Source organism: Chiloscyllium plagiosum, chromosome 11 (assembly GCF_004010195.1).
Source record: "Chiloscyllium plagiosum isolate BGI_BamShark_2017 chromosome 11, ASM401019v2, whole genome shotgun sequence".
NCBI classification, from domain to species: domain Eukaryota; kingdom Metazoa; phylum Chordata; class Chondrichthyes; order Orectolobiformes; family Hemiscylliidae; genus Chiloscyllium; species Chiloscyllium plagiosum.
Genome location: NC_057720.1, coordinates 71,195,408 through 71,213,666, shown reverse-complemented (window position 1 = coordinate 71,213,666; position 18,259 = coordinate 71,195,408). Strand labels below are relative to the sequence as shown.

The window sequence follows — 18,259 nt, the reverse complement described above, 5'->3', positions numbered from 1 at the left end:
CTCCAGGCTTCTAATATTTTCACCCAGCTTTTACTGAATGATAAATAAAGGATCTTCTTTGGAGGGATCAATTCTAATTTTTTTTTGCATCTATTTTACTCAATGTCCTCAGTCTTTTGTTTTGTATTCAAAACTAATTTGTCTTCCTCATTCCCGTCATAAGTCTGCCTTTCTCGGATAGTTTATACATTAGAATCATACATAAAATCAAATGCCTATATGGGGGAAAAAATAATATTTCATCTTGTACCTTGACAATCTGTTGTACTGCTTTGTATTGTGGAACTGTCTGTAAATAGTTGCAATAGGATTCATTTATGAAAAATGATAATGAGGTCTTCAGTAGTGCAGTAAATATGAATTACAGCGAAGGAAGCTTTTGTCATAGCACAAATGGAAGCAATTCAGGTGAAATAATTTAAAGCACTCACATTTATAGCATTAAACCATCATTTACTATGGTTCAACATCTAATGATACCTGTTAGACTTTACTGTCCCAATTCAGGTGTTTATATTTTTTATGTGGCAAGTTGCTGAAAGTATGAGTTGATACAAGAAAGGAAAGAGGAATTTGAGACCTCAGTGAAGCACAGTGTATATCTCATTAACCAATAAGATTGAAGGATTATGAACTTAGAATGCACGACTGAGAAGGAGGTGTAAATTATATTCAATGTTGTTCAGATATAACAAGAGAAATTGATGAGAAAAGAAATATCGAGTTGGTAAAGAGATTAACGAAAGGGACGAAGTGAAAGTAAAGTCATTGAATTGAAATCTTTGCTTTTCCAAATTTCAAATAACTAACCACTGAAGCAGCAAGGCGCACACTTTGAGTTAATTTTCAGTGTCGGGGTTGATTGGCTGCATTAAAACATTATTAAAAGGATACATTGACTGTTGCAGACAAGACTAAGTTACTGTGGCAAAATTAGTTTGTATCATACAGTACTGCAACTTTAGTGAAATGTAATTGTGAGGCGATTGGCAAGATAGAATCATAGAGATGTACAGCATGGAAACAGACCCTTTGGTCCAACCTGTCCATGCCGACCAGATATCCCAACTCAATCTAGTCCCATCTGCCAGCACCTGGCCCATATCCCACCAAACCCTTCCTATTCATATACCCATCCAAATGCCTCTTAAATGTTGCAATTGTACCAGCCTCCACCACATCCTCTGGCAGCTCATTCCATACACGTGCCATCCTCTGCATGAAAACGTTGCCCCATAGATCTCTTTTATATCTTTCCCCTCTCATCTTGAACCTATGCCCTCTAGTTCTGGACTCCCCCACCCCAGGGAAAAGAGTTTGTCTATTTATCCTATCCATGCCCCTCATAATTTTGTAAACCTCTATAAGGTCACCCCTCAGCCTCCGACGCTCCAGGGAAAACAGCTTTAGCCTGTTCAGCCTCTCCCTTTAACTGAAATCCTCCAACTCTGGCAACATCCTTGTAAATCTTTTCTGAACCCTTTCAAGTTTCACATCTTTCCAATAGGAAGGAGACCAGAATTGCACGCAATATTCTAGCAGTGGCCGAACCAATGTCCTGTACCGCCACAACATGACCTCCCAACTCCTGTACTCAATACTGTGACCAATCAAACGCCGCCTTCACTATCGTATCTACCTGCAACTCCACTTTCAAGGAGCTATGAATCTGCACTCCGAGGTCTCTTTGTTCAGCAACACTCCCTCGGACCTTACCATTAAGTGAATAAATCTTGTTAAGATTTGCTTTCCCAAAATGCAGCACCTCGCATTTATCTGAATTAAACTCCATCTGCCACTTCTCAGCCCATTGGCCCATCTGGTCCAGATCCCGTTGTAATCTGAGGTAACCCTCTTCGCTGTCCACTACACCTCGAATTTTTGTGTCATCTGCAAACTTACTAACTGTACCTCTTATGCTCGTATCCAAATCATTTATGTAAATGACAAAAAGTAGAGGACCTAGCACCGATCCTTGTGGCACTCCACTGGTCACAGGCCTCCAGTCTGAAAAACAACCCTTCACCACCACCCTCTGTTTTTTTCCTTTGTGCCAGTTCTGTATCCAAACGGCTAGTTCTCCCTTTATTCCATGAGATCTAACCTTGCTATGGGGAACCTTGTCGAACGCCTTACTGAAGTCCATATAGATCACATCTACTACTCTGCCCTCCTCAATCTTCTTTGTTACTTCTTCAAAAAACTCAACCAAGTTTGTGAGACATGATTTCCCATGCATAAAGCCATGTTGGCTATCCCTAATCAGTCCTTGCCTTTCCAAATACATGTACATCTGTCCCTCAGGATTCCCTCCAACAACTTGCCCACCACCAAGGTCAGGCTCACTGGTCTATCGTTCCCTGGCTTGTCTTTACCGCCCTTCTTAAACAGTGGCACCATGTTAGCCAACCTCCAGTCTTCCGGGACCTCACCTGTGACTATCAATGATACAAATGTTCTTTTTCAAAAGTTCATAGCAAAGCCATGCAGCATAGACAACAACTTTTGGATTCCCTGGCTTGTCTTTACCGCCCTTCTTAAACAGTGGCACCATGTTAGCCAACCTCCAGTCTTCCGGGACCTCACCTGTGACTATCGATGATACAAATGTTCTTTTTCAAAAGTTAATAGCAAAGCCATGCAGCATAGACAACAACTTTTGGATTTACATGCACTTGTTTGCATTGTAGCTGCAAGTTAATAGTGACCACCATCAGACTCACCAAACTTGAATAGTATTGTTTGGCATGAAAACTCACTTCAAACTATTCTCCAAATGTTATGACTAAGTAACAATGACACACTATACATTGAATTGCATAGAGGTATGGCAGAAAATTTGTCTTGTTCATGCTTAAAACTTTGTTGTAGCCTTAAAAGGTTTGTTTTTATTTGAATGTGTTTAGTTATGTTGCCTGTGTCACAGATTTGACAATTGATCGGTCAAAATTACTTTCCATGAATGTATAGAAGGAACTGATTTCATAGCAATTCCCCCTAAAAAGATTAATCTTTTACATAAATGTACGTTTGTAAATAGCTGTCTTATCAGCCTGTTACGCTCTGCAATTTCTTTCAATCACAATACTTTTATAGAAAAGTTGAGCTTTTGTCATGACACTGTTGCTGTATTCATAGTCCATGACAGGGATCTAAAACTTATGAAAACAAAGCTAACTGATGCACCTCTACATATGCCACCTTAAAGTAGTCCTAGACTTGTCTGTCTGGAACAATGCTGGTGCTCAGTGACTGCTAAATACAGCCATCCCAGAAATTAAATATCTTTACAATGAGGCAAGTTAACCAAACTCCCTTGAACTTAATACCAACCTTTCTATATTCTAAAATGATCTTGTGTAGGATTTATTAGTTAAAAGTCCTGAATTTATGACTCATTTATTAGGAGGTTCAAATCTGTGGTGCAGCAGTTTTCAGTACATTATAGTGCATAATGTGAGAATTTCAAGCACAGTTTATTGAGGAAGTGTGAATAGCCCCAAAGCAGTAGCATTCAGTAAAATCATTGGTGTGGAGCTTACTTTGACTGCCAAGATATGGTCCATCCAACACCCCATGATATTAATTGGCAATAACATCAATGAATCTTCCACTGTCAGCTTGAAGTTGCCATTGACTAGAAACTGAACTGAGTCAAGATTAGAGTGGTGCTGGAAAAGAACAGCAGGTCAGGCAGCATCGAGAAGCAGGAAAATCGAAGTTTCTGGCAAAAGCTCTTCTTCAGGAATTCCTGATGAACAGCTTTTGCCCGAAACATCAGTTTCCCTGCACTTTGGATGCTGCCTGACCTGCTGTGCTTCTTCAGCATTACTCTAATCTTGACTCTGATCTCCAGCATCTGCAGTATGCACTTTCACCTAGAAACTGAACTGGACCAGCCAAGTAACTATTATGGCTGAAAGAGCAGATAGGCTAGGGATTCTGTAGCATGTAGCTCACCCTTGACACATCCAAGCCCACCCATCATCCAGAAGCAACAACTCAGTAGTGTGATGGAGTAATCCTCATTTACCTGGATGAGTGTAGTTCCAACTACACTCAAGCTAGCATTATCCAGGGCAAAGTCCGCTTGACTGGTATCACATCTGCCACCTTCAACATTCACTATTTCTATGGCCAACAGACAGTGACAGCTGTAATTGCCATCTGCATGATGCACTACAACAACTCAGCTAGATTCTGTCAATTGAACTTTCCAAAACTGCAATCTCTACCAACTCAAAAGGACAAGGGCAGAAGGTGCATGGGAACAGCATAATCTGTAAGTATCACACCACCCTGATATTGAGCTATACTGCCGCTACTTTGTCACTGATTCAAAATCTTGGAACAGTATTATAGGTGTGTACACCACATGATCTGCAACAATTCCAGAGTACAGCTCACCTCAAGGGTAGTTGAGATGGGTAATGAATGCTGGCCTAGCCAGTGTTATGCGCATCTTGTGAATGAATTAAATAAAAATAATATACTTCGAGCAAAGAATTGCTTGCTTTTATGTACTTTAAGTTGTGAGGCTGATTGTTTAAAAGAAAATGCAGAAGTAATACATTACTGCTCAATACAGTATCTTTTGAACATGTTGAAAAGTCAGAAAATTGGTCAGAAATTTTAGGTACTTAAATTGTTCAAGGAAAATTAAGGATTTTGGTATGATGAACAAATGGTTTTTCATTGAATTCGGATTGTAGTATTTCCAAATGTATTTTTCAGTAAAATCTGGCCTTTTGTCCTTTTGACTTTTCACAAAGCTGTTAATATGAATCTTGCTGCCTACTTTTCATAAGGTGGCCATTTCACATTTTTCAACCTTTTTTTTTGTTCCAATTTGGTTATATTTTTAATAGACGTTTGTAATTCTTCTCCCCAATCTGGTTTGGATTAGAAGAAAGAGGAAAGAATAAATCCTGGCAAAGCTTTCAAAGCTCAGAATAGTCAGCAGGGATCCTGGGAGCTGGTTGCACTCTGCGACTAGACACTGAAACTTGCAAAACACAAGGTTAGGAAGAATGTGTTTATGTATTTGACAGGCGTATACTCAAATGCCGATAGTAGCTCATGCCGATGCTGAGATATTCTAAGTTTGAGGGCTACCCAGCATCAGTTTGAAGTATACTAAGGAAAGTTAGGAGTCTTTACATTAGACATAATACATAATTAATTGTTAAAAAAATACAACTGCTCATGGAATAAACATGGATGCAAAACAAAAGTAATGGTTAATTGAATCAGAGAGCCAGTGCCTTCAAGATTGGCAGAATTGCTGCCTCCTGCGCAGTAACAATTCTGTGCCACTTAGGATATTTTAAATTGCTGTGATCAGACAAATGGCCAGATGGGAAGCTCTGGACACACTTAGATTCGCTGTTTGGTAAATTAGTATGCAGCATTTGGTGAGATCATCTTGAAAATATGAATGGATTCACCAATCAAATTATCTCCGACTTAAAATTATCATATTACTGCTCTGAAATAAAGTAAACAAAAATTGTAAAGATATTCTAGCATCTGTGGAGAGTGAAATAGTTGACATTGGTCAATAACCTTTTATCAGAACTGGGGAGTGTTAATAGGGTTTAAGCAGAAGTGGGTAGGGCAAGTACAAAGGAAGATCTTTAATAGGCTAAACGACAGGACAGGGTAAATCGCAGAAGAGGTTACCTTTCAAGTCCAAAGAGAATGGTGAAACTAGCAAGAAAAGAAACAAAAGATGCATCTACAGCGTTAGATATACTCTCTTCTGAGAACAAAAATAAGAGAAATGTAGAAATATGAAAAGAAAAGGAAATAAATTGATGGATTCTATGTTAAATTCTGGAAGGCTATAAAGTGACAAAACAAAGCATGAGTTGCTGTCCTTAAAGTGGGAGTATTAAAATGTTAGACCGTTGGAAGCTTGGGGTCATGGTTGTGGGCTGATCAGAAGTGTTCGACAAAATAGCCATACAATCTATATTTGACTTCCCCCATCAGTCCTTGTTATCTGAAAAGGATAGGAGTACGGACTATTTATGGATGACAAAAAAATGGACACCATTGCTATGTACCATGCAAAAGTGCACAACCAGTTTAATGTGGCAGACCAGATGAGAACATTGGTGTGGGGGAAGGAGGTGGTGAGATGGGATCTGGGACCGACCTTGTGAATATGTGCATCTGCCAATAGCAAATGAGTAGGTCATGAGGACTGGGTGTAGATCACATTGTGGTGAGGGCTCTTGTGATGCAGATGTATGTTCTGTCTTTGAGTCAGAAGACATGGGTTCCACCTGCTTCAGAGGTGTGTCGTAACACATTTGAACAGGTTGATTAAAAATATGTGGACCACGTTATGAGCAGCGAATACAGTGTGCTAAATTGAATAAAGTACATACAAATAGTTTCTGCTGGAAGGAATACTTGGGACCTTAGTGTGGAGAGAGAAGGTAAAGAGGCAGGTATTTTCAGCAGTTTTTTTTATTTCAGTGTTCTAGCTTTCATGATATTCTGCTTTTCATTTTACTGCTTTTACATAATTTTGAATATCAATAGAACTTTATTTTTTATTGCAGAATGTGGTTTAGCTGACTAACTCCTCTCTTACTGAACCCTGCAAAAATGGCCCTAGGCTTTGTACTGAAACATACCAAATACCTTTCGCACCCATTCAGTAACACAGGAAGTCTATAGTGAGATAAAATTATATTTTGATCGTTTTAGTTCCTTAAAGATTGATATGATTATTGTGCATGTTTTTAATGGTCAAAGAAAGTGGCGTGGAACTGTCCAAAATGGTAACATTTTACTAACCTGTTAAATTCTCTAAATGAATAGCAAACTGTTTTACATTTTTGGTATAGTCAGTGGTTATCACGAATAGCAAATTACTCAAAAACAAAGGTCGGTGCTTAAATATTTGAAAGATTGAATAACTTATTAATTCTAAGCTCAACCCATCTTTGCTTTAGTGGAATATGTTCTGGTCAATCCGTTAGAGTTATTTGGAAGAGATAGTGAAAAATAAATGTCGGAATTTAACTCCAGATTGAATAATTAAAGCTTTTTTAATACAAACTGTACTGAAACATTGATCCCATTTATAAACCACATGTACTTCACTTTATTTCAGTAACTAATTTGTCTATAATTTTTTTCTAATTTTCATTCAGATGGCTGCACTCCAAAGTCCATTCTATGGCGATAAGATGAATCTATATTCTCTCTGTAAAAAGATCGAACAATGTGATTATCCTCCTCTTCCTTCTGACCATTATTCTGAAGAGGTAGGTCTAGTTTTGTTTCAGGTTATTGAAAATCCTTCAATTTAACAAAAGCACAATAATGAGGCTGGATAAAAGAAAATAATTCTGGAGTACTCCATCGCTGCAGGAAACCTTCTGCTTTTGGTGCAGTCAAATTGCATGATTTTATACAAAATTAACTTAAACCAGCATGAGTCTGTTCACTAGGGTATTTGGGGTTATTTTGTGCTATTTAGGTTATTAATTTAAAATATTCATATTTGGCAATTTTTTTATTCCTTTTTGTGTAATATTGCCTTAAGTTTGCTTCATGTCAGGCAATCTTCTGAAGCAACTTTGACATACTTCACTCTGGTGAAAACATGGGTTTATCCCCATCTGGTGAGTTTCTGATCTCAGCCCAGCCATCTGGGAAATTTTCTGAGGGAGGAAAAAATGAAGAATGCCATTGTAACACTCAGTTCAAGAGCAATGGAATTGGCTCACTGTTTCCTTCAGGCAATTGAGAAAGAAAAATGCACGTGTAAACAATGATGCAAAATTGTGTTTTTTTTTGCTGCAAAACATACTGTTCCTTACTTTTCATCTTTTAAATCTCATTTGGTATGCCAATAAATTCTGACTTTGTAAAACAGAAGATTTTATATTCAATAGTTATTGTTAGATGACTACTCATGAATTGAGTTTACAGTGTATCTTTTACAGATTCAAAAATATACATCAGCATAGTACCATATTTGGAAATGAGCAGAGGGAAATCTTTGGTGCAAAATTTCAGTTCATCTTTTTAATATTCCATTTTAATTAAAATCTACTTGAAACGCTTATAGTGTGTTATTTGATGATAACACCTTATTAGCTTTTATTTTGTTTTCTAATTGTTCATACATATACCATCTAATTCTTGATTAGTGATGTTTCCAGCAATGTACGTGTACTGTTTCAATTTAGCTGACTTAGAATCTATGGGTCTAGATGGTACAGTTAGGTGTAAACAATAATGTGAAAAGATGACAAAAATGTCATAGGTTGTTCTTTATTGTGTCATTCAGACTGTCTGCTTTTGCTGTGATGCACATGAATATTTCACATATCTGCTTCTTCATCCCCATTCTTCTTGACTAATTTTCAGACTGTCTGAATTTGCATTTCACATGGTAGCTGATTAGGAGATGTTGAACGTGGTAGAGAAGCCTCAGCAGGCGGTTGCTATGACGACCTTCGGCAGGATTTAATGATGATGCCACTAGTGGTTGGTTGAAGTCGGCCTGCCTGCAGGGCTACTCTGCTCAGCCTCTTATTGTGGTTAAGTGTGAAGTGGGGGTTGTGTATTTGCAGCCAAGGGGCAATTATCAGGGACCGACCCAGATGGAAGGTCCCAGAGCTGGCAAAGGCTGAATCCAATCCATTCCTCCTTATCTTCAGCAATGCCAATGTGGCAAGATAATTAGCACAAAACAAGAGAATATCTTTCCTTCCAGTCTGACACAGTATGAATGTGTATGGCCGTAGATTGACTTTGTTTTCGTGAGCATACTTGGCATTTGTTTCTTTACTGAAGATGTCAGAGATAAATTTACTTTATTTGGGTTCCAAATAGGAAATAACTGTGCCATTCATGTTCACTTATAGTTTTATAAAAAGTATTTATTAAAATATACAAATCCTTAAAATACAAATGCTTTTTTTGTACAGTACCTTTTCATTTCATTATATCACATTTTACATTGGCAAAGCAATGGTGAAAGTGATGTTGTATTTTTGACAATGATGATTTTCAAACTACCTAGTTGATCAATAAATTTATAATTTAGTAGATATTTACTTTTTTTACTATCTTAAAAGTTCGTACATTTTGCATTTGATCAAATTTGCTTCTCTGCCCTGTACTTACCAATTGAATCTGCTGTGACATGATACTAAATGCTGTGACATGATACTAAAGGCTTAGGTTCAAATGATCTATGAAATAACCCTATAGAATCTTTTTTGGCATTGTCGATTATATATGCAGACTGAGCCTTTTGAATCTAATCTAAATGTTGAATGCATTTCTATCAGCCATCTGATACTGCTTAGAATAATTAAGTTGCTGACTTTTTTTGGGTGCTATTTTCTCTCTAAGACATCACCACATGGTTTATTTTGGCCTTTAAATATTTCTACAAGAAGTGTATAGTATAATTTTTGAAACTGGAAAAAAGCAATTATAAATACAATACAGAATGCCTTCCAGTAAAATATGTTTTTTATTTTCAGTTGTGACTTTGACTATAACTCACATGGAAACACAAGCCATATTTCACAATGAGGCATTCAATAATCAGTGTAGCCTCGCAGCATGAAGCCATTTATACTAGTGACAGACAATAGTTCTCTCTTAATGAGAAGTACAACTTAATCTTGAATAGTGCAAACAAGTATTTACCCCTCTGAAGAATTTCAGTTCCGTTTTTATTATTTACTCCAGATGATGAATTCCAGCCATATGTTTTAGTTTGTAGAAAATGATGAATTTAATAACTTCTTTCAGCATTTCATTTCTTACTTGTGACCTTTGGCAATTCAAGCAATTGTCAACAACATGGATTATAGGAACCATTTTGGTCAAACTTATATTTGTTGTGTGGTTCCAAAGGTGGCAAAAAAAAACTTCCTGTTCAACTTTTGTAAACGTTCATTTTTACAAAAGTCCCTAATACTTGTGGAAGGAAGTTCAGAAAATTCCTAAGGATGACAGTAGAATAAAAGGAGTCTGAAGGTACACTGACCCTTGGATTACATTGGAACAATTGCAATATGACTTGAAAAACAAGGTCAAGTGAAGTGATATCCGATGTAACACAGCACTTAAAATGTTATAGTCAGTAATCATTCCTTGTGATCAAGAATTCTTTTCAAAACGTGCAGTTCTTCCAGGAGTGATATGATCATGAAGTATAGTTCAGACGTTAATCTGATGCAAGGCACATTAATCTGTTGAATACTATAATTTGAAGCAGCCCTTTCTTTCAACTAACATAATTCATTTAGTGTAAAAGCATGATTTTTGTTTAAGTATAATGTGATAAGTTAGCCATGACATTTTTTAAAAGATTGATTTAGTTTGTGTTAATTTCCAGCTTATGTTTTTCTCATGTGTTGGCTGAATTTCAGTAATTTCAGTGGAGACCCAGAATCCTTTTTGTATGGCTACATAAATGAAAGAAGCATAGGTTTGTTCAGTATCTACAAGTATTGTACAATTGCACAAAGTAAGTTCAAAGGACCACACAAACTTGCCCCAGTAGTCCAAAACAAAATTGCTGTACATTGTGATCACATTATGTGTGTGATGTCTCATGGATTGGATCTTTTGTTGTTGCCAATAACTAATGGTCTCAGTTTAATGGTCACCAGTGAAGTGATAGTGCTCACTACTGATCTGAAAGAAAACTCATCACAAATTCTCCTGTGCATGTTCCCCTTTCTCATAGTCAGTTGAATCTGGCACCAAGCCAAGGGGATCTTCAGGCATCCAATCACAGTGATGTCATGAAACAGGGCTAGTAATGGACAAAATGAAGTCATCTCAGACACAAACCAGGAAATGAAATGCACTTCATTTTTCACTTTTAATTTTAGCAAACTTAGCAAAATTAACAGATTTGGACATAGGCATTCTGTTAAGGTAGACACTGAAGTATCAAACTTTTTTAAATTCTTCATTTTAAAAAATGAACATAGTTTTATGAAAATATTGAAATTAGTGATATAATATGAGTAAAAGCTGGTTTTTTCAAGAATGGTGAGATAGTTTATCAGTAATTAGTACTTAGTACACTCCTTAGAAAGCCAGCAATGTTTCATTTAACGAGGTATACCTCTTGAAGAGTTTTCTAGTGAGACAAGCATAATAAATGGAAAGTTTTCATCACTTCAGTGATTCTCCTTCATTGCCATCTGGGGGACTTGACCAGTGCACTATGGGGAAGCATAGAATGTGTGATGGAAACTTTCACATATCAGCATTTAACTGCACATGTAAGACTACAAAATGCTGCTATCAGTCTTAGTATAGCATTGACAGCAAACATTGAAGGTTTTTCCACTTTAACATTGCTTAAACTGGCCCCTTGGTTTTTATTGTATAACACTTTTTCAATTAAATATGTCAGAAAAGGAATGTTTGAGGTAGAGAATAGAACCATAGAAACGTCACAGAAAGAGGACATTCAGCGAACAGTGTCTGTGTCAGCTGAATCAGTCAGCTACCCATTTCCAGCAGTTAGTCCATAGCCTTGCAGGTCAAGGCACTTCAAATTCCTTTTAAATGAATTGAGAGTTTCTGCTTCAACCACTAAACTCAATTTCAGTCAATTCCAGAGATCAATCACCCTCTGGGTGAAAAAGATTTTCCTGCTGTACCCTCCAGTATTTATACCAGTCACCTTAAATCCTGCACTTCAGTCAGTCTAGGGAACAGGAGAATCGACGTTTCGGGCATAAGCCCTTCTTCAGGAACGTCGATTCGTCGATTCTCCTGTTCCCTGGATGCTGCCTGACCTGCTGCGCTTTTGCAGCAACACATTTTCAGCTCGATCTCCAGCATCTGCAGACCTCACTTTCTCCTTCAGTCAGTCTAGTCTACTGTATTCACTGCTCACAATGCAGTCTTCTCTACATTGGGAAGACAGAGCACAGATTGGCTCATTACTTTGCTGAACATCAACGTTCTGCCCATAAAACTAATCCCAGGCTTCCAACTGCCTGCAGTGTCAACACACCACATGCCAACATTTCTGTCTCAGGTCTCCTAACCTCTGGTCTTGCCCAGAAATGGGTTGTTTCCAGCACATCCAACCCATTTTCATCTGCTCACGGTACCCATTATCACCTATATCGTTTCTCTTGTTCCCTGGCTTACTACCAACTATTTTTCTGTCTGCTTACCCTTTTTTCTCTCTATCTAATCTATCTATGGGCTCCACTCCAACTATCCACATTTTTCTTTGTATTCCCCACTCCCACAACATTAGCATAAAAACTACCAGTTTCTAGCTATTCTCAGTTTTGAAGAAGGATCACTGGACTCCAAATATTTACTGTGAAGGTGCTGTTAGACCTGCTATGTTTCTCCAACAATTTCTGATTTTGCTTGTTTCAAATCTCCAGCATCCACAGGTTTTTGTTTTACCTTAAATCTTGACATTCCTGTTGGGGGAATTAGATCTTCTCTGTCCACTCTATTCAAATCCGTCATGATTTCATGCACTTCAATGAAGTTAACCCTCAACCACCTCTGTTCTAAGGCCAAGGGTGTTTTCCTATCCAGTCTTTCCTGATAATTTTCAAGTTGCAGCAACATTTTTGTAAATCTCCTATGTACTTTCTCTGGAGCAACTATGTCTTTCCTGTAATGTGCTGATCTAAACTGTTCACAAATCTCCAACTGCAAACTAGCCAGTATTTTATGTAGTCCCAGTATTACATTCCTGCTTTTGTGCTTTAGTTAATATTTTATCCAATGAAGAAAAGCATCCCATACACCTTGTTTTCCAACCTTATCTACCTGTTTTGTCACCTTCAAGGACATGTGAACATGCACAGCAAGGACTCAAATTCTCTACCTCTCTTAGTACCCTCCCGTTTGTTGTGTACTCCCTTGCTTTGTTTGCCTTCCCCAAACTCTCAATCTCACACTTCTCCAGATTGAATTCCATTTGCCACTTCACAGCATCACAAAATTGGTATGGTGCAAGAGGAGGTCCACTCAACCAAACAATTGATATTATCCTGCAGTTGACAGCCATCCTCTTTTCTGTCTACTACCTGGCTACTTTTTGTGTTTTCTGCAAATTTCCCAATCATGCCTCCCACTTTTAACTCTAAATCATTATTTTATACCATTAACAACATCATGATCGTCACGTAGTCAAATGTTGTATAGTCTCCAACCGCATTGGTGCGCAATTATTTGAACTGTAGATATCTAATTAAGCAGCAAAACATTGTTCAATGGGGGAAAGAAAACAAGATTCATCTAGCTTGCAGTTTACAAATGGCTTGGTTGTTTACTATTTCCAACAGGGTATGATGACAATTAACATTAATTTATTTGGGTAGAGGATAATTGGGAATTGCATTTTACTCCTGAAATGACAGTCTTGCTCATTATGGCACAACTTTGTGAATTGTTTCTTTTAGATGAGGAAATAAAACCTTTCCCATCAATATGTACTACAATGCTAAGCCATTTCATGATTTCTTGATGATGATTCTTTTCCCCTTTCATTAACAAACTGTTTTATTTTCTAGCTTCGACAGTTAGTAAATATCTGCATTAATCCAGATCCAGAGAAGAGACCAGATATTGCCTATGTGTATGAGGTAGCTAAGCGCATGCATGCACTTTCTTCAGGAAGCTAAAGTGAATCATGCATCAGAAAGAAGAAAAACCGGAAGATATGAACATAAAAATTCAGTGTTTCTGTATTCTAGCATTACCCTGTTATTGTGTCTAAGGATAGTTGTACAGAATTCAGTGGCATCATTGGAATGAAAGCTACACATACCCAAAAGAAATGAGTTCTTAATGACATGGTTCTAGATGCTGAACTGCATTTGTTTTAATAATTTCATCCTCTCAGTGGCCTTCTGTGTTTTAATTCATATTTCTGTCCTTACACTTGATATTTTAAAAATAAAATTGGCATGCCTGCAGTTTTTTTTTACAATCATATAAAAATCTGTTTCTTGTAGGCCTATTGGACCAGACATTACTGTGCCTTGTTACATAACTCATGCTGTTATTTATAGCATTTATTGCATCTTGTAGCTTTGTGATATTTTCTGTTGACCCCATACTCAGCTGCTTGGTGACATTGTATCAATTCACACCAAGTTTTGGTATGTTATGCAAATCAATATTTGGTTTGTATGGACCAAGTTCTAAATTGCTTGAATGTTCCTTGTAAGTCACAACAATGCTAACCAAAATACAATTAAATGTTCAAAGACATTTATGGTTTCTAAAAGGTGCCTTTATTATTGTTTTATTAAAGAAAACCTGCAGTTTAATACTGTAATTTTATTTGCCCATTGATGTTATCATTACAAATGATTACTGTTTAACCATATCTTTACCTTGTGAATTCAAAGGTTTAAAAAAATAGAATAATGCTTTATTTCCATAACGTTTGATTATTTTGTCTGATTAAGCAACAATTGTGAACTTTCTTGTTTATCTCCCACCCTCCTCTTCCCTCCCCAATTTGACAAAAACTTTGGATAATACCCTTTAGCAGTGCGATTCTGTACCAGCTTGCCAATAGATTCACCAGTGACTTGGAATAACATTCCCCCTGATTTTCTTTTCCCCAAAATAGTACAGCTGAATTTTTTAATTTAGAGAAAGAGGTATTGAAACTTGCCTGTTACAGTGTTGTGGTGTTCCAGTAGTCAGTGCCACCATTTTTCCCTTGACAGTCTCAATTTATGAAGAAAAAATGTTTATAACAGTTTGGTATACTATTGTTTAAAATGTTTGAACATTGTAAACGCTTCCATTGTAAACCTCAACACTACTGTCACATAGAACTTGGATTATTTCTATCGTGTTGGATAACTAATAAATGTACTTTAATGTGTGCATTTACTCGATACATTTTAAACATTGCTCAATGGGGGACTCAAATTCAAGATCTTACTCTGAGAGTATGAAACAGTCAACAGTTAGAGTGACTGTCAGCAGTTAGAAAGCTATTACCTAAATTGAGATATTAAGCTATGACACTAAATCATGCAGACTGTTCATGTCCCAGATTCAAGTGCATGTGCTGAATCACCCAATTTCAACAACTGAGCTTTTAGAGGTGTGTTACGACTGGGCTTGGTGTCATTGAACGAGGAGGAAGAGTTAGTTGAGCTCTTTTTTTTTTCAGATCTAGAATTGCAGTAATCCCAGATGAAAATGCTTTTCAGTTTCATGTGAAAAATGGCTGCTTGAGTAAAATGTCAGGAATTTGTCAGAGCTTGTGGAACCATATTCACAACACTGTTTTTGCCTCACACACTTAAAAAGACAAAGCAGATCTGAGATAATAGGGCAAGGAAAATTGTTCCTTGTTTGTGAATAAGTTTCTTTGTACAGACTTTTTATTACAGTTGATTTATCCATAAAAATGTTTCTAAGTGGAGTGGGTGATTTAAGATCTTACTCTTAAATTATTTAAATTGCCTATAGTTTCTCTCAAAATTGAGTCTTTGCCATCTTGAAAATCTGTTGAGTGATAGGGAAGTAGAAGTGTAAGTTAACTTAGTGTTTGGTCCAAAACAGAATTTATTGTGGATTTAGTGCTGCGTCTTAGGCATTTTCTATACCTATAAAGGCATAGTCTATGTTTAAACATGATCCTGTACGAAACTGAAATTTCAAATAAAATGTACACTTTACGTAGATAATGTATTTAGGAGCTGGACATTTTAATTCCTTGGCATTTTCTCACTTTGTTTAAAAATAAATCTTATGTAAAATTATAGCTAAAACATCATCCTCTTCTTAGGCCTCAGTGATGGATATTATATATTCTTAAGCAAAAAAAAAATTTAGATTTTGTTCCTTATTCCCACAAAAATATTGTAAGATGTCAGCTAAAAAGATGCTGTGTTGAATAAGATGAAGTGATATCACACTAATTAACAGTATAATATAGTACAGTATCAGTTAAAAAAAATTGGAAATGTGTTAAATTTTCCCTATTGTCTCTGTACATTTGTGGCATTAATTCAATGGTTGCATATTTGGTCACAGTATTTCTGTATCTTGAAATTCTTTTAAAGCACCGTTTCATTGCCAACATTGTTCTGAATTATTGTCATTAGCATTGTAATTTTTACTTTTGCAAATTGTCTTTTTAAAGAAGAAAAACTGTTTTTAAAATAAGTATGTCATTTTATCAGCCAGGATTGGTATTGTGAATGTAACCAAATATTAGACTGTTTTTAGTGTTGCCAATCCTTGTGCACCTATTACAAAGGAATTTTGGGGGGGAAAACCAAAGTGTGATAAAATGTGCACCATATATTTTGCAGAAATGTTAAAGAGCTTTCTATATAACTGTAATCAAATATGGATTGATAAAGAATATGTAGATAAGGTTCCACTGCACAGCTTCCCAAAATGTTCTTCATTAGGCATTCTTCAAAAATTAACAAGGGAAAATACATGTGTTAGGAAATGGTTTGTGTAATGACTTCTGATAACAAAGCCACTTTTTTGCCGATTTATAGGATGTGTCTGAAGATGAATTTGCTTTTGTTTTAACTTTATTCTATGCAAAATATAACAGATGCTACTTGCTCATATAAAATTTACAGATTGTGTGTATTTTTTAAAAGTCTGTGCTTTTATTTTGTATTTCCGACATGAGCATTCTTGAACTTAATCATATCCTTTGATATAATTGAACAAAAATGTAGTAGATTTCTCTTCCGTTTCCTCCTCCTCAGACATGCGCATGTACATTTTTGTAGATTTAATGACGTAAAAACCTGGTGATGCTTCTGTTCACCTTTCCTAATGGTATTCTACTTTTGTTTAAAGCTTTACTTTAAAAAATGAGCATTTATATCTTATTCTGAAATCTGGCTTAATGCATCAGTTACAAGTAATGTTCGCAAAGTCAGCTTCTGATTTATTTATCTGATCAACAACAATTATAAAGTAAATTAAGTGGCTGGAATTAATGACATGCCTGTTCACATAAAAAATGATACTTTGAGTAGTGTTGTATTTATTCTTGAATTGCTAACACACAATTTCTCATTCTATGGAATTGCTGATAATCATTTTGTAAGGACTTGAACAGATTTTTTTTTAAAAAAATCCATTCTTTAACGTTCATGTGTTTTTTTGGCACCATATATTGTTATTTGATGTGAACACTGCTGCTGTTAACCTAGATGATTTTTCTGTTTAAATATGCAGCTATTCTGTTACCACTATGACTATTTGAATTAGTTCCTGATTTTTTTCAAATTTATTAAGAAACGATCTCCATAATATGTCAAATATTTATAATGGAATTTGATGAAATCTAAAAGGCTGACTTATAGATTTGTAATATAGTTAATTATGTGAATTTAAGTTTTAAATTGTAACATTTGATTTTGATAATCTATATCCAAAACATGAATAGATTTCTATTCTCCACTTCTGACACGTTCTGTGTTGGCCTCTTTATTTGTGTCTACGGGAGCGGAATCCATTTCTTAAAAGTCAATATGCACAAGGTGGTGATCTATAAACTTTATTGAGTTTTCTTTTCAAATCCTTTCTAATGACGTAAATCTGCAAAAGCGTTCATGAGATTAAGCATGGTAAGTGGTTTGTTATGATGCACAATATATATAATTTGCATTTTCAGATTTCTCAAAGTGTACAATTTTAATTGAAGCAAAACCTTTGTTTCGATTTCAAATATTTTGCAAGTACAAAGTAATGCACCTTATAGAGTTAAAACATCACTTAATTTTTTTGATGCTATTTAAAGCTGTTTGATCCCATATTTTTTTACTTGGGAAATTGCTGATTAAAATAATGAGCAGTGCATGCAGAAAAGCAGTTTGACAGTGGGTACATAGATAATAAAGCTTATTGAGGAGACGGTGTCTGTGTTGAAGAGTCACCTGTCAACATGCAAACAGTTCCTCCCTTCCTGTGTCCTCAATGTAAAGTTATATTTCCTTCCCTTTGGTTAGGGCATTCACTCAGCTGAGACACTATATTAATGTTTTTTATTTAAATAAATATCTATGTTTATAAGTGCATATACACATTTCTATGTGTGTGTATATGCATATTTTTCTATATTTTTGAAGGAATATTTTCCATGTGAACTCATTGAATTTCTGAATCTGTTAATACAGATTGTCACCTTAAACTTAAATGGCCTTTGCTCTCAGAAAGGAGATACTATTTTCTAAGGCTTTGTTAATGCCTTGTTTGTACAGGCATT

At 36.1% G+C, this 18,259-nt stretch overlaps 1 protein-coding gene across 3 annotated transcripts in view; it reads left to right on the top strand.

Annotated features, from left to right (window-relative positions):
• Nucleotides 1-17,116, top strand: part of nek7 (NIMA-related kinase 7) — a 190,118-nt gene extending 173,002 nt beyond the window's left edge. For all 3 annotated transcript variants that reach the window (XM_043699781.1, XM_043699783.1, XM_043699782.1), the window contains 2 exons: nucleotides 7,170-7,283; nucleotides 13,560-17,116. In XM_043699781.1, coding sequence (XP_043555716.1) covers nucleotides 7,170-7,283; nucleotides 13,560-13,670 — 225 coding nt within the window. In that variant the 3' untranslated portion in view covers nucleotides 13,671-17,116. The remainder of the gene's footprint in view (nucleotides 1-7,169; nucleotides 7,284-13,559) is intronic.
• The last annotated feature ends 1,143 nt before the right edge of the window (nucleotides 17,117-18,259 follow it).